The 16,845-nt window shown below is 40.0% G+C and overlaps 1 protein-coding gene across 1 annotated transcript; it reads right to left on the reverse strand.

Moving 5' to 3' along the window:
• Positions 1-12,794: 12,794 nt before the first annotated feature.
• On the reverse strand, positions 12,795-16,596 carry LOC139037750 (endogenous retrovirus group K member 10 Gag polyprotein-like). The gene has a single exon (XM_070474893.1). The coding sequence runs from the start codon at positions 15,964-15,966 to the stop codon at positions 14,296-14,298; it is 1,671 nt and encodes a 556-aa protein (XP_070330994.1). The 5' UTR covers positions 15,967-16,596; the 3' UTR covers positions 12,795-14,295.
• Positions 16,597-16,845: the final 249 nt, after the last annotated feature.

Raw genomic sequence — 16,845 nt, forward strand, 5'->3', positions numbered from 1 at the left:
CGTTTCCAGAACAATGCAGAGTGTCTCTGAGGAAACTCACAAACTATAAAGCATCACCTTTGACGTACATACACATCTGATGGGGCCACAGCTCCTGAGCGGCTCAAAACACCACAGAAGTGGGTGGGGAGCGGCTCGACTGGGGGGAATCCTCTAACTCACTTCCCTGGTACCGCAGAATGTACACATTCTCTTAGTTTACCTAGTATTTGGAGAAGGCATCCGGAAAGACTCTAATAAAACTTTTGGAATCCAGTGGCTCCTAGTCTGCATCTAAGACCAACTAACTTACTTTCCATCAAAGCAGGAATTTAAAAACAAAACAACATAAAATAAAACAAAAACTTTTATTAACAGGGCAAGAGGTTGGTGCTGGCATAATCACCAACAAAGATTTCAGTATAGGAGTGGTGTTCACTCTCATTTACTGGAGGAGTAGAAAGAGGTGGACTTTGAGATCACATAGTTCAAAGTCAAATGTCACTCACTTTGAGCTGTCTGTGTAAGTCAATCCCATGCAGTTTTGGAACAAATACACACTTGTTTATGTGAAATACAATTTTAACTGGTCACACTATTTTGTTTTTTTTTTTTGCTAACTCTTGCTACCCTACATTCACTCAGTGTGTGTCAATGCACAAGCTTCTTTTTCTCTCCAAATCTCTAGCTCTGTATATGTAAGGTGCAGGATAATAAACTCTCAGGTGACTGAAATGCATCTAGGATTCATTCAATAGATAGGCACTGACTGCTTACGGTGGAGAGGGCTCTGGCCTAGGCCAGCAAAAAAGAGTTTCTCTTCCTGAAGATTATATTAATGGTTAACCACACAATTGGTTCCTTATCTTAAATTGTGATTAGCACAACAGAAAAGCAGAATATGCCATGAGATCTGTACCCTATAACTGGGCTTCCCAGGTGGCTCAGTTGTAAAGAATCTGTCTGCCAATGCAGGATATGTGGGTTCAATCTCTGCATCTGGAATATCCCCTGGAGGAGGACATGACAACCCACTCCAGTATTACTGCCTGGAAAACCCCATGAAGCCTGGCAGGCTATAGTCCATGGGGTTGCAAAGAGTGAGACACAAGTGAGCATACATGCACATACCTGACCACTAGTCAGAGAAGCTTTCTCCAAAGAAATAACACTTTAACTTGGATACATACACATCCATATGTACTCAAAATTCAAAATGTCCAAAACTGAACTCAGTATTTACTTTTCATCTCCTCTCTCAAATTTGCTTTTTGTCCTAAGTCCTTAAACTTCAGTTAAAGGGATACTGAGGTTGCCCAGGTCAGAAACCTGGGAGTCATTCTGAACTCATTCCTGATATACAGTCTCTATATCACTTCAGTGATCAAGTTTTGCCAGTTTTCTCTTCCAAACATTCCTCAGATCTGTTCCCCATCTGTACTATCACTGCCCTCATTGGCTCTTGCATGGCTATTTTTGATAGTTTCCTAACCACTGCTAGTTCTGCTCCCTTTAAACCTATATTTTACACTTGAACTAGAAAAAGCTATTATATGTCTCTGCTTAAAACATTTCAGTGACTCCCTTTTACCAAAAGTCCAAGCTCTATAACTTGGCAAATAGGGTCTTCATAAATCAGTTCCGATACAAGCTTACACTGTCTTAACATCTGTATTCTAGTAACACTGAACTACTTAATTTTCTGCACACAGCTTAAGATTTCCTGTCCATGTCTTTCTTCAGTCTATAACCTCAGCCTGGTATTCTCTAATCAACTCTAACTATCCTTCTAGATTTTGCCCCATTGCCATCTCTTCCTGGACGTCTTCTCTAGAAGGCTTCTCTATCACCTGAGAGTTACTGTTATCCCAAACCTTACATATGTAGAACTGGAGATTTGAGCTAAGGGTCAAGTGGACAGACCAGGCCATTGGCCTGCTATTTGCACTGGCCCCATTGACAAAGGCTCAGAGTGTCTGATACCCCTTCAGAGAGAGGCCAGAGTCACCATGCTTATTATTAATAACACTACCATGCATTTGGTTGATTGCACCAGAGAGAGTCAGCAGCTTCAAAGACAGTCGTCAATAGACTGGCCCCTACCCACGAGGCTTCTCATATGAGCCCTACTTAACCTAAGACTTTGTTCAGCAGGAATGAGGAAGGGCCTAGCTAGATTGAATAGGGGAGACTAGACTATCTTGGGGAGTTTGAATTCAGAACACTTAGCATCAGAATCAGCAGAAAATAGTATGGATGGAAGCCAAGAGACATCAAGAGGGGACAAGAAACAGAAGCCACAGCAGAGCAGAAGCCATGACTAAACAGAAGTTGTGAGGAAATTAAGGTCAGTTATTGTCAGCAGTGTTAGACATAAAAACACAGATAAGCAGTAGCCTACTAGATGGAGCTTAGTCTACTGTGTAGCAGCCAACACCTGCTACCGTGAGGAAAATAAAAGTGCTGGTCACTGGACTAAGCCCTGTACCCTGAATGAGCTTTTTAACCTGTTCCAGAGGTTTGACTGAGTAGCTGCAGTTGTTTCCAGGATGATATTCAAGAGTTCAGGAGATGGCAATGCCCAAGTGCTCCTGATCTGCTGTATGCCCTTACCTCCTAAAATAACCTACTACACACATTCCTTGCAACTTGGAAGGGCTGGAGTCACCTAGTACCCTTTTGCTGGCTGTCTGGGCATTCCAAATAGCCTATGAGAGCCTATACATTTTCCCACTGCAAGAATACTGTCAGCAGTTCCCAGTTTTGTCCCAGGCAAAAAACTTACTTGAGAAAAAAATGTGTCATTTACAAAATGATGAGTCAAATCATCATAAGAGATACAGTAACTACTATAAGAATATAAAACATATAAAATAAAACTACTCTCATACCCTATTGGCATATTTTAAATAAATACAGGCTTTTAGAGCACAATCTGACAATATCTATCAGGAATAGCCAGAAACCTTACTATGGGTTGAATTGTGTCTCCCTAAAAAGATATGTTGAAGTCCTAATGCTGGCACCGTGAACGTGACCTTATTTGGAAACAGAGTCTTTGCAGATGTAATTAGCTAAGATGAGGTCACACTGGATCAGGATGGGCCATGAAGTCAATGACTGGAGTCCTACAGGAAGCCCATGTGAAAACAGAGAAGAGAGTACCATGTGGACACACAGACAAAAGTGCAGTGATATATCCTCACACTGAGGAATGCCAAGGACTGCGAGCAACCGGCAGGAACTAGGTTAGAAACAAGGAACGGATTCTTTCTCAGCTATAACTCTGCCAAAATCTTGATTTCAGACATCTAAACTCTAAAATAATAAAGTTTTGTTATTTTAAGTCAACCAGTGGGTGATATTTTGCTACAGCAGTTCTAGGAAACTTAACACATATCCCAGTTCAGTTCAGTCGCGCAGTCATGTCCGACTCTTTGTGACCTCATGGATTGAAGCATGTCAGGCTTCCCTGTCAGTAACCAACTACCGGGGTTTACCCAAACTCATGTCCATTGACTCGGTGATGCCATCCAACTATCTTATCCTCTGTCGTCTCCTTTTCCTCTTGCCTTCAATCTTTCCCAGAATCAGGGTCTTTTCAAATGAGTCAGCTCTTCGCATCAGGTGGCCAAAGTACTGGAGTTTCAGCTTCAGCATCAGTTCTTCTGGTGAATATTCAGGACTGATTTTCTTTAGGATGAACCGGTTGGATCTCCTTGCAGTCCAAGGGACTCTCAAGAGTCTTCTCCAACACCACAGCTCAAAAGCATCAATTCTTTGGCGCTCAGCTTTCTTTATAGTTCAACTCTCAGACTCATACACGACTACTGGAAAAACCATAGCTTTGACTAGATGGACCTTTGTTGGTGAAGTAATGTCTCTGCTTTTTAATATGCTGTCTAGGTTGGTCATAACTTTTCTTCCAAGAAGCAAGTGCCTTTTAATTTCATGGCTGCAGTCATCATCTGCAGTGATTTTGGAGCACCCCCCCACCCCAGCAAAAAAGTCTGTCACTATTTCCACTGTTTCTCCATCTATTTGCCATGAAGTGATGGGACCAGATGCCATGATCTTAGTTTTCTGAATGTTGAGTTTTAAGCCAACTTTTTCACTCTCCTCTTTCACTTTCATCAAGAGGATCTTTAGTTCTTCTTCACTTTCTGCCATAAGGCTGGTGTCATCTGCCTATCTTAGGCACAATAAATGAGACAGAAATGGTATGGACCTAACAGAAGCAGAAGATATTAAGAAGAGGTGGCAAGAATACACAGAAGAACTATACAAAAAAGATCTTAATGATCCAGATAACCACAATGGTGTGATCACTCACCTAGAGCCAGACATCTTGGAATGTGAAGTCAAGTGGGCCTTGGGAAGCTTCACTACGAACAAAACTAGTGGAGGTGATGGTATTCCAGCTGGTATTCCATCATCCATCCTAAAAGATGATGCTCTGAAAGTGCTGCACTTAATATGCCAGTAAATTTGGAAAACTCAATAGAGGCCACAGGACTAGAAAAGGTCAGTTTTCATTCCTTTCCAATCCCAAAGAAAGGCAATGCCAAAGAATGCTCAAACTATCTCACAATTGCACTCATCTCCCATGCCAGCAAAGTAATGCTCAAAATTCTCCAAGACAGGCTTCAACAGTATGTGAACCATGAACTTCCAGATGTTCAAGCTGGATTTAGAAAAGGCAGAGGAACCAGAGATCAAATTGCCAACATCCCCTAGGTCATCGAAAAAGAGAGTTCCAGAAGAACATCTACTTCTGCTTTATTGACTATGCCGAAGCCTTTGACTGTGTGGATCATAAGAAAGTGGACAATTCTTCAAGAAATGGGAATACCAGAACACCTGACCTGCCTCCTGAGAAATCTGTATGCAGGTCAAGAAGCAACAGTTAGAACTGACATGGAACAACAGACTGGTTCCAAATTGTGAAAGGAGTACGTCAAAGATGTACATTTAACACACAGCCCAACCCCTAAACAAAAATGCATATGGGGGAGCTGTTCCAAAGAAACAGTTTAAAATATGGAAATATTCCTATCATGAATATGTTCATCATGGTGTTAATCAGAAGTGTAAAAAAACTAGGAAAAGATAAAAATACTATAATCCAAAATGACTACAAAATGGTAGCTCAGAAGGTAAAGAATCTGCCTGCAGTGCAGGAGACCAGGGTTCGATCCCTGGGTCAGGAAAATCCCTCGGAGAAGGGAATGGCAACCCAATCCAGGATTCTTGCCTGGAGAATTTGATGGACAGAGGAGCCTGGTGGGCTACCATCTATGGTGTCACAAAGAGTCGGACATGGCTGAGCGACTAACACATACATTCCACAGGATGACTCAGAGGCCTAGCTAGGGCTGCTCAAGTCTCTGCCTACTTCTTGCCTTCTGCTTAACTTCTTGAGTAGAACACTGGTCTTTTCCAGCCTTTGGACCTGGACTGAAACATTGATACTTTGTGGTTTTCAGCTTGCTGGCTGCGAACTCCTGGAACTTCTCATCCTCAGTAACTGGATGAGCCCATTCTCACTCTCAATTCTCAATATCCCTCTCTTTTATTTACTATATATATATATATATGTATACATATATATACAGAATATATATGTATACATATACAGAATATATATATTCTGTTTATCTTGAGAGCCCGGATTAATATAATGCTTACATATAATGATTAGTGAAAAAAGATTCAAGGACAATTTTATGTAGTATATGATTACAAGTATGTAAAAGATGGTAATCTACAAGATAAGAAAGAGATATAATATTGCTAATGATTAAGTCAGGTCAAAGCCTTAAGGAGAGTTTTATTTTTCTTCTTTTTCAAAATGTTAGTAATGTGTTCAGATTTCTTAGATAATTAAAAAAAGAACTATTTAAAAAGTCAACTATATTATCAAAAGGCTATCTAGGATAACTAATATACATAGTAAATTGCATTGAAGAATGTGATAAACATTCATATTCTAGATTCTCCAAGTTTTATTATTTCTATTTCAAATCCTCTATTGATAGACTATTAAATCTTTATGTTAAATCTTTTGAACTACCTTAGTGTTCATTGCTTCTTCTGAGGACCTATATGAGATGAAGAAACATGGAAGATCTTTGAATTTTCCACTGAGGATACAATCATGAGGAGCTAGGAGAAAGTCTGTTTCTTTTTGTGAAACACAGGTTCTATGAGGACAAGTCTATTTTGTTCATCGTTGTTCCCAGCCCCTAACTCAATGCTTGACACATGGGAAGTGTTCAATAAGTATTTGTGGACGGAAAAAACAAATGAATAACTGAAGAAATGAACTTTTTAGATAATAAAAGCTAGGTGCCTCCCAGTCCATGCAGTAATTTTTCTTAGATTAGGTTTTTTGATTTCACTGGTCTCTTTCTCCTTTTTTTGTTTACCTTCCTTTATGTCTTGGTTCCTGTCTTCTTCCCCTGCTTATGATGATCTTCACTTTTATTTTAGCTGTTCTTTTACAGTAAGTTGCCTCATAGAGTTTTGAAAAGTAGAGTGAATGTAAAATAAATAGCATTTTAAAATAATTAACTGTATGTACTAATTATTTTAAATTATAAGCTGTATGTTTTTAAGTATTAAGCTACATTGTACTTTCAAGAGAACAGAATCAAAACATGTATATTATCTAGGGTGAAACAGATCACCAGCCCAGGCTGGATGCATGAGACAAGTGCTCGGGCCTGGTGCACTGGGAAGACCCAGAGGGATCGGGTAGAGAGGGAGGTGGGAGGGGGGATCGGGATGGGGAACACATGTAAATCCATGGCTGATTCATGTCAATGTATGACAAAACCCACTACAATATTGTAAAGTAATTAGCCTCCAACTAATTAAAAAACAAATCATACCATAATAAAACCTAAAATCTCACTGAGATCAGAGAACTGGCCTTATAATTCTTTATCTGCTTTATAGCATTTAGCAGATTACACTGACCATTTCATATGCTTAAGTTTCAGTTGATTTTATTTTAATGTACTTGCTATTTAAATGCTTTAAATATCACTAAAATTTGTTCAGAAAAGGTATGGGTTATTATCAAGAGAATAATCAAATATTTTTTTAGTCATTTGATTAGATATTATAACATCATTTTAAAAGATATTTTAAAAAATGTTTACTTGCCTGAGAAAATAGTAATAAAATAAAGTTGGATGAAAAAAGCAGAATACAAAATCATGTACATGGTTATCATCCCAATTTTGTAAGGGGCATGAACACATAAATTGAGAAAGTAGTGGGAGATTGGAAAGAAAGCATCACATTGTTATGGGTGACAATCGCTGGACATGTGGGACTGCATATAGTTTTTGTTTTCTTTGTACTTTTTATGTTTCTCAAAATCTCTACAATGAACATGCAGTAGTTTCTAATCAGGAGAAAAAACACATCACTTTAAAAACAAAAGTTCTGGACTCTGCTGCTAGATATATGGGATTCAGAGGTGCATTTGTGTGAGAAGATCTGGGTTAGGCTCTTTCCAGAGATAGCAAAATAAACTAAATGATTTTCAAGATTTCCTTTCCCCTTTGCAGCATCTTTAAGACTCATTCCTGAGACAACCTATCCAGGGAATCAGGAATCTGTTTTAAAATCAAGGACACCTGATTTTCTCTCTTTTACGAGACAGTACTGGGAGACTGTCAGGACATTGATAGCTGCTGGAGGATCCAGAAAACAGGGCTGCTTCTGAGAAGCAAACAGATATATGCCCAGCACTGGACTGAGAAAAACAACCTTATAAGAATTCTGCCCTTTCAAACAATCCATGCCTATTTTAAACTTACATCAGCTTCTTTGGCTCTGGACACTTCCTACCACATAATCCTCATTGTCTTGGAAGCTGTCTCTGTTCAAAAGAGTTGTGTGAGGATCTCTGATGTTGACGTTCTACTTGCATATCACTTCTCTCTATGAATGTCCAGTTTCCACAAAAAATGAAAATACATACCATTTTCTCTCAAGCTCCAATGGTGAAAAACCTTTAGCCAGTTCCCTAAACTCAGAAATCTAGAATAAATTTCTACTTCTCTGCCTTAGAACAGAACCACAGTGTGTACATGTGGTGGTAGCAAGCAGAGATAGAATTCCATGACAAGATTACAATGCATGATCAGAAGGAAAGTCCTAGGGGAAGACAGTGATGCTCCATTCTGACAAAGAAGAGAATAAGAACTGAAGGCAACTAAAGACAATTACCTCTTATTTGCTGCCTTGGTTCCAAGTAGCTCTGGGATCCCAGGAGGCTTGGCTATTTACGAGTCATCAGAAGGGCTTCAATCTTTCCTCTATTCAGAGTAGGGCTAGCTTGGAAATGGTGAGGCATGGGAAGGAGGCCTTCCAGTCTTGCCCTATTCTGCATCCAGCTCCAAGATGCTGTAGGAACAAAGCCGGACTTAATAAAGGCCAAAATAAAGTCCCCTTTGCTATAGTACCTTCCCCTCTACTATAGCTTCTTCACATGCACTATCCAGTGAGATATAGAGATAACAAGAGAGAAGAGTTGAAGCAAAGAAGAGGATAGCTCCTGAGTTTCAGGCAAGGAGGCAAAGTCCTCTCTGCTGTCTGTCAATCTGCCAATGCTAAGAATAAAGACCACTTTGAGGGGCAGAGGTGGAAAGGGAGGCTCAAGGAATCCCTTATTCCTCACATGTATACTGGGAGGAGTTATGAGAACAAAACACGCAGGGTACTTGTTGGGTAACAAGAAACAAGGTCCACTGGTTTCCTGCAGCATTAACTGTGATTCAGTTTCCCAGTCAACTGGACTCTTACAGTGGGAACTCAGAAGTTGAGCTAAAAACTGTAAGGTAGCAGGGGGCCATGGATAGCGCACATTCTCCCAAGTCCAGGAGAGCCACCACAGGTAGACCGCCTGAAGTGTTCTCACAGGATAGGGCAGCTGGACTGGGCATTTTTAGACCCTTACAACTATCACCAGTTTTTAACTCATTTCTAGCTTTTGGAAGAAAGTAAATCTGTACTAAACTGTATATGCTGACATACTTTATTCAGTGGTCAGGGTGCAGCAGACATTGTGGTTGACTTACCCAGACCCCTTTTCCACATTCACCTACCAATTAGGAGTGGTCATGGGTCATTAGTTTTGGCTGATAAAATGTAAGTAAGATCACACTTGCCTCTTCCTGCTCAAAATATAAACTCGATATCTGGAATGCAACCGTTTTGTCATCATGAGGTAACAGACATATATAAAAAAGGCTGATAATCAGACATTGACCTTGACATTGTCAGGCTACTGTGGAAACACACTCAAGGACATATGGCCAGACTTCTTATATGACACAAATAATACCCTGTTTGTTTAAGCCACTATATTGGGGTTATGCTACTTTTAACCTTGGAGCTTTCCTAAAGCATTCAGGGAGTCTAGCTAGCTTTACTGAATTATTAAAGTGATGACAATAACTTAAGCCAAAAGAGAGATAACAAATACAAAGCTAGCTTTGTTAACTTTTCTGCCAATGATTACTCAAACACGCAATAGAGTCTTCAAAGATCTCAGGTGCAGAAGAGCACAGGGAGAAACTTGGCTAGCATTGAGAGAAGAGGTATTTGGGAGTCAGGACCTTTATTTGCTTATGAATACACATTGGAAAATGCTTAGCTATAGAGGGTATCGAAGCTAATGCTCCACCATCCATTCTATCTCAGGTCAGTGAAAGCCAATCACAATAATACTACTGTCCTTGGAATGGATTAACTGGGGGGTTGGCAGGCCTAAGACAAGTTAGAACAAGGACTGACTTGAGTTTCTGGAAAAAGGAACTAGTTTCACTCTCCTGCTGCATATAAATAAGGAAGTACATTACTCTAGTTGCTATTGGCAGCTATATTATGTTCGTGAGAGTAACTAGTCTCGGCAAGAAGCCAACACTGTGGTGGCAGAGAATATGGATCCTTGATGACCTAAGGTGCTGAATCAGTTGGCTCTGGAGTCTACCATATTTTTAGACTTCCTAATAAATGAAATAAATGTCCTTGGTATTCAGGAGAATTCAAAGTAGGGCTTTTGTTACTTAAAGCTGGAGGTATCCTATTAATACAGAATTTGGTACATGGCACTAAAGTGCTACAAGTCTCAGACTCTAAAATGTGATGTGGAAGTTGTTAAGTAGAGAACGTGGGACAAATGGCAATGGGCAGTCTGCTATTGTTCCTCACTGGGAGGTTTGACAAACCTGCTTGGAAAAAAGTTGGTAAAACTCTTTCACCTTGAGGGCAGACATATGCCTACTAAAGTTAGAGTAGCTAGGAAAATGGCAGGAAAACTTAGGAATGTTAGAATGGATTAGTGTTTTCTTGCTGCTTTAGTAAAACTCTAGAAGAAAGAAAGAAGTAGGGACTAAAGGTGGCCCATCTAATGGCAGAGAAAGAAGAACGTAAGAGAGACCTTTTATGCCAATGGTCTACAATCTAGGTTTCTTCAGAGTCCAATAATTTCGAGCTTCACAGGTTAAAGACAGGCAAACCAGAACACCACCAAAGATTTTTCCCCCAGGAAGAAGGGAAAGGAGTGGAGTATGCACATTCATAGAATAAGTTTGAGGATCTCCCAGAAACTCTAGGCAGAACGATTGATGAAGATGTTTCATTGAAGCTAGCCAGGAAAGACGGGGAAAGGTAGCTGTTTTCTTCAAATGTGCAGACACCAATGCAAAGCAACAAGAAACACAAAGATTCAGGAAATATGACAAAATCAAAGGAACAAATGTATCTCTAGTAACCAACCTTAACAAAATGGAGATCTATGTATTTCTTGATAAATAATTCAAAATCATCTTTAAAAAGTTCAGTGATTTACAAAAGAATACAAACATACAAATAAATGATACCTAGAAACAATGAATGAAAAAATGAGAATATCAACAATGGTAAAAAAAGAAAAAAAAACATAAAAAAGAACCAAACAGAAATTCTGGAGCTCAAGAATTTTATAATTACACTGAAAAAACTCAATAGAGAGCTTTGATATCAGACTTGATCAGGCAGAAGAATCAGTGGACTTGAAGACAAGTCATTTGAAATTATTCACACACAAAAAACCAAAAAAACAAAGAAAAGATAATGGAAAAGAGTGAAGAAAGCCTAAAGGATTTATAGGACATTATCAAATAAACGAATATGCACATTATAGACTATAAGAAGGAGAAGAGAAACAAAAAGGCACAAAAATCTTATTTAGGGACTTCCCTGGCAGCCCAGTGGTTAAGACTACATACTTCCAATGTAGATGGTTCAGGTTCAATGCCTGGTCAGGAAACTAAGACCCCACATGCTTTTTAGTGTGGTCAAAAATTTGTTTGTTTTTTTTTTAAAGGCTTATTTAAAGAAACAGTGAAGAAACTTACCTAAACATAATAAAGGCCATATAAGAAAGAGCTTCCCTAGTGGTTCAGAAGGTAAAGAATCTGCCTATGATGTGTGAGACCCAGGTTCCATTCCTGGGTTGGGAAGATCCCCTGGAGAAGGAAATGGCTACCCATTCCAGTATTCTTGCCTGGAAAATCCCATGGAAAGAGGAACCTGACAGGCTACAATCCATGGGGTCACAAAGAGTCAGACACAACTGAGCAACTAACAGCATATAAGATAAGCCCATAGTTAATATCATATTCAATGGTAGAAAACCAAAATCTCCTCTAAAATCACTAACAAGGATGCCCACTTTTGCTACTTCTACTCAACATAGTACTGAAAGCTCTAGCCAGAGCAATTAGTCAAGGAAAAAAAATCATCTAAATGGGAAATGAAGAAGTAAAATTATCTTTCTGTAGATGAAATAATGTCACTATTTAGAGTCACCTAAACACGCTACAAAATAACTGTTAGAAATAATAAATTCATGAAATTTGCAGGATACAAAATCAGCATACAAAAGTCAGCTCCATTTCTATACACAATTAGTGAGCTGCTTGAAAGACAAATTAAGAAAACAATCCCATTTACATCAGCATTGAAAAGAACAAAATACTTAGAAATAAACTACAGAGGTGAAAGACTTGCAAACTAAAAACTGGCAAAATAAATAGACACTGGTAAAATAAAGACAAATAAATGAAAAGGCATACTATTTTTATGGACTAGAAGACTTAATATTATTTAATGCTCATACTACTTAAAATGATCTATAGATTCAATGTTATCCCCATCAAAATCCCACTGGCATTTTTATATAAATAGAAAAAAAACTTAAAATTCATTTGGAACCATAAAAGTCCCTGAATAGTCAAAGCAATCTTGAGATAGAAGAACAAAGCTGGAGCCATCACACTTCCTGACTTCAAAATATATTACATAGCTACAGTAATTAAAACAGTATGATATTGGTATACAGATAGATGTATAAACCAATGGAACAGAACAGAAAGCTCAGAAATAAACCCATGCAAACACAGTCAATTATTTTTCAGCAAAGTTAAAAGGTGCCGATAATATACAATGGGGACGAATAATCTCATCAACAAATTATGTACAGAAAACTGAACATTCACATACAAAAGAATGAAACTGGACCTTTATCTTAAACCATATGCAAAAATTGACTCAATATGGATTAAAGATTTAAATGTAAGACCTGAAACTGTAAAACTCCTAGAAGAAAACTTGGAGAGACAGCTTCTTGACATGACACCAATAAGCACAGGTAACTGCCGGAGCCTGCCGGCAAACGAACCGGTCACGGGCGCAATCGCCGAAATACCTGAGAAATAAAAGAAAGGACTAGGAAAGAAAAGACTAGAAAAGAATGGGGTTGAGAGGGACAGAGTCTGCTTGCGTCTGACTCTGCCAACTTTATTGAAGAATACCACACCTATATATATGCTAACAGGAGTTGCTAATAGATCAAAGGTTTGCACATGTGCAGAGCTACAGGCACAGGTGTTTTAAATTCCTCCACTTAAGATCAGTAAAGCATCACCCTAGCACCCAACTGAAATCAATAGAACATTAACTGGATAGAAAACAGGCTTCAATCATGACGAGTTTATCAGCAACAGGTGAACAGGTGAAAGATCGCTACAGCAATTTCCTTGATGGAGGTGAGAAAGGCCAACCTGTGCTTTAATAAATCAGGGGTGGCGGGACAGAGAGGGATCTCTTGATCTCTCTCAGAGCCAAGAAGGAGCCTGAGCAGTCAGGCTGGCTCCCCGCATCTCCCCCTTTTCTTTTGACTAATGGCCTTTATATCTCCCTCAAAGGAAATGGCTGCGTTTGCAAATGGGAAAACATCAACAATCTTTTATATATCATTTCAGACAGGCATTGACAAATGCAAGAACCAAAGGTTGTATTCACAAATCCATCAAGTGTTATTTGGGGCTACGCATCTTATACTAGGACTATTGTTCCAGTCTGACCCAGGCCACACAAAGGACTTATTAGTATCAAACGTCACATCTATCACAATTTTACATTTGTAGGAAAGTAACAGTCCCATATGTTTCATCAGGTTTCCTGGGAGTGTTCAGCCTTCAAATGTTGGTATATGAGTCTTTTGCTCCCAGCAAATGTCAGTATTAAGAATGGGCCCGGGAAACAAAAGCATTGGCTTCAGGCTGAGGGAAGGCTTGATTATCGCATAGGCCAAAGTGAGCACAGTGTAAGCTAGGGCTTGTCGAGGTCGAGCCGTCTCTGCAGTTATCCTCCTTGCTTGAAGAATAAACTCATGCATCTGCTGATTTATCGGGAGAAGATTCCTCTGTTGAAGAGTCAGACGACTCATCTGCTGGTTTAGGGATCTCCTCCGTCTGGCGTACCAGCCTTTCTGGAAGCCAGCGCGGTACTTCGGCATCCTGTGGAAAAACACATACATAACCCCTCCCCCAAATTAATACTGGATCCGGACCATGCCATGAATTGTCTAATGGGTCTTTCCATACATCCATCTGCCAAAGGTGATTAGGTAAGAGTCCATGAGGGTTGACACCTAGATGAGGGACTGGAAGAAATTCAGGACAAACAGAACAAGGTTTAACAAATTAAAAGGCTGTAAGAGATATTGAAAACAGACTTTGTGAACCACTGAAAGTTCGACTTCTTGAGCGAAGGTATATCCAGTCTGCCAGGAAAAAGAAGTATTATTAACCACAAAAGCAGAAAAACAATCTTAATTATTTTATAGGTTGCACGTGGTATCCCAGCAGGTGAGGGCAGGTTGGCCTGGAGTGGTCCCATAACCACCATAGTTTCATTAACTTTGCAAAGGTCTTGTAACAACCTCCACCTGCCAAACTTCTTTTTCAGGCGTTAATATTGTGCAGGTGGTGGCACACAAGTCCAATCCTGTGCTGCCTGGGGTGGCTCGGTAGAGGTTTTCGATACCAAGTCGATCAGGTTTGGTTGTGACTCGGCTTTGAGTGCCCCATAACACTGTTTCGGGGCCTGGGGCTGGCCCCTCACCCAGTTTCCCAAGACAGGAGGCAGAGGTTTACCTTCTATGTCAGTCTTAGAACGACAGTCTCTGGCCCAATGTTTTCCCTTTTTACATCTAGGGCAGACATTAGGATTTTTTGCCGAATCAGGGTTATTGTTCCTTTTTGGGCATTGAGCCATACGATGTCCCATTTGTCCACATGAAAAACAGCTACCTGGTGGCCCGCTTCTTTTTATATTTCCCTTATTCCTTGCTTGTTGGTACAAAACCTCTTTAATAGACTTTCCTTGAATAGCTGCGGCCATAGAAAGCCCTTGAAGGTAAGAAGGGCCAATATCAGCACAAATTCTAACATAATCTGTTAAATTTCCCTTTTTCCTGTAAGGTCGCAGAGCGGCTTGGCACGCAGCATTTGCATTCTCATAGGCCATCTGTTTTGTTAAAATAAGACCTGCCTCTTCATCTCCTATAATCTTAGATATTGCATCTAATAGACGAGCAACAAAATCCTGATAAGGCTCGTCAGGCCCTTGCCGAATTTTCGAAAGATCTTCAGTCTTTCTATTAGAAACGGGAAGTTTCTTCCAGGCTTTTAATGCAGCTTCACTAATCTGAAGGTAAGCTTGTTCTGGATAATTTAGTTGTGCATCAAGAGCCCTAAAGACTCCTTCTCCCATTAGCATGTCAAAATTAATTTGTAACCCATTACGGCGATTACGATCTTCAATAAGACCACAAACTTCTCCATACTCGGAGCGCCAGAGCAAATAATCGCCTCCAGAAAGGCAGGCGCGTGTAATAGCTTTCCAATCGTTGGGTGGCAGATATTGGGCTCCGAGGCTCTCAATTATAGCTAATGTAAAAGGTGCCGTGGGTCCATACTGGGCACAAGCCTGCTTAAGCTCCTTTAACTGTTTAAATGGAACAGGCTCATAATGCCTGCAGCGGTTAGCGTCTTCAAAAACTGGAAAAATCATGGAATATCCCTCAAGGCTTTCTCCTTGGTCTCTAGCATGTTTAACAGCCATTTGAAGTGGGGAAAGGACAGGTTTTTCAAATTTCAAAGGAGAATATACAGGAGCTGTAGGTATTAAGGGAGCCTCAACCAAAGGAGGAGGCATAGGAGGAATTGGAATGGGATCCAATCCTGCCACAACAGACGGTGTATTGAAGTGCTGCGGCTTGGGACCCGAAGGAGACAGTAACTCTAATTGCTCCACTCTCCGTGATATGGATGTTAACATTTCTTTAAGTTCCAAAAAGGGGGATGCTTTGTCCTTCCCTTTTGTAACAGTAAAAGCATCCCAATTCTCTCTATTGTACTCATCTAGTTCTCCTTGATCCTCATGAGAGAGTTCAGACTCTGAGTCAGATGTTAAAGCAACAGCCTCCTTTTTACTAGATTTTGGGTCTTCCGGGAAATTGCAAATATGTTCAACTGTCCCGGAGGTAGGTTGCAGATTTTTAGGAGTTATAAACTTTAGAGCAGTTAACATCATTTTTAACGTAGAAACAAAGAACTGTTTACTACTACTTTGACCCATGATTTTTACTCTCAACTATACCCTCTCCACCCACAATATCTGCAACTTTAAACGCTGCCCGCGGGATTATTTGTTTTTGGGTGGCTGTAGTCCGGGATCCGCTCGTGTCCCTGTTCGGGCGCCACTTGCCGGAGCCTGCCGGCAAACGAACCGGTCACGGGCGCAATCGCCGAAATACCTGAGAAATAAAAGAAAGGACTAGGAAAGAAAAGACTAGAAAAGAATGGGGTTGAGAGGGACAGAGTCTGCTTGCGTCTGACTCTGCCAACTTTATTGAAGAATACCACACCTATATATATGCTAACAGGAGTTGCTAATAGATCAAAGGTTTGCACATGTGCAGAGCTACAGGCACAGGTGTTTTAAATTCCTCCACTTAAGATCAGTAAAGCATCACCCTAGCACCCAACTGAAATCAATAGAACATTAACTGGATAGAAAACAGGCTTCAATCATGACGAGTTTATCAGCAACAGGTGAACAGGTGAAAGATCGCTACAGCAATTTCCTTGATGGAGGTGAGAAAGGCCAACCTGTGCTTTAATAAATCAGGGGTGGCGGGACAGAGAGGGATCTCTTGATCTCTCTCAGAGCCAAGAAGGAGCCTGAGCAGTCAGGCTGGCTCCCCGCAGGTAACAAAAGCAAAAATTGACAAGTGAGACTACACCAAAACTAAAAAGCTTTTTCAGAAAAAAGAACAATCAGCAGAATGAAAGGGAACCTACAGCATTAGAGAAAATACCTTTAAACCATATCATATCTCTGATAAGAGGTTAGTATCTAAAACATATAAGGATCTCCTATAATCCAATAGTAAAATAAAATAAATAACCCAATTAAAACACAAGCAAACAAACTTGAATAGGCATTCATTTCTTC

Source organism: Odocoileus virginianus, chromosome 12, assembly GCF_023699985.2.
Source record: "Odocoileus virginianus isolate 20LAN1187 ecotype Illinois chromosome 12, Ovbor_1.2, whole genome shotgun sequence".
Taxonomy (NCBI): Eukaryota; Metazoa; Chordata; class Mammalia; order Artiodactyla; family Cervidae; genus Odocoileus; species Odocoileus virginianus.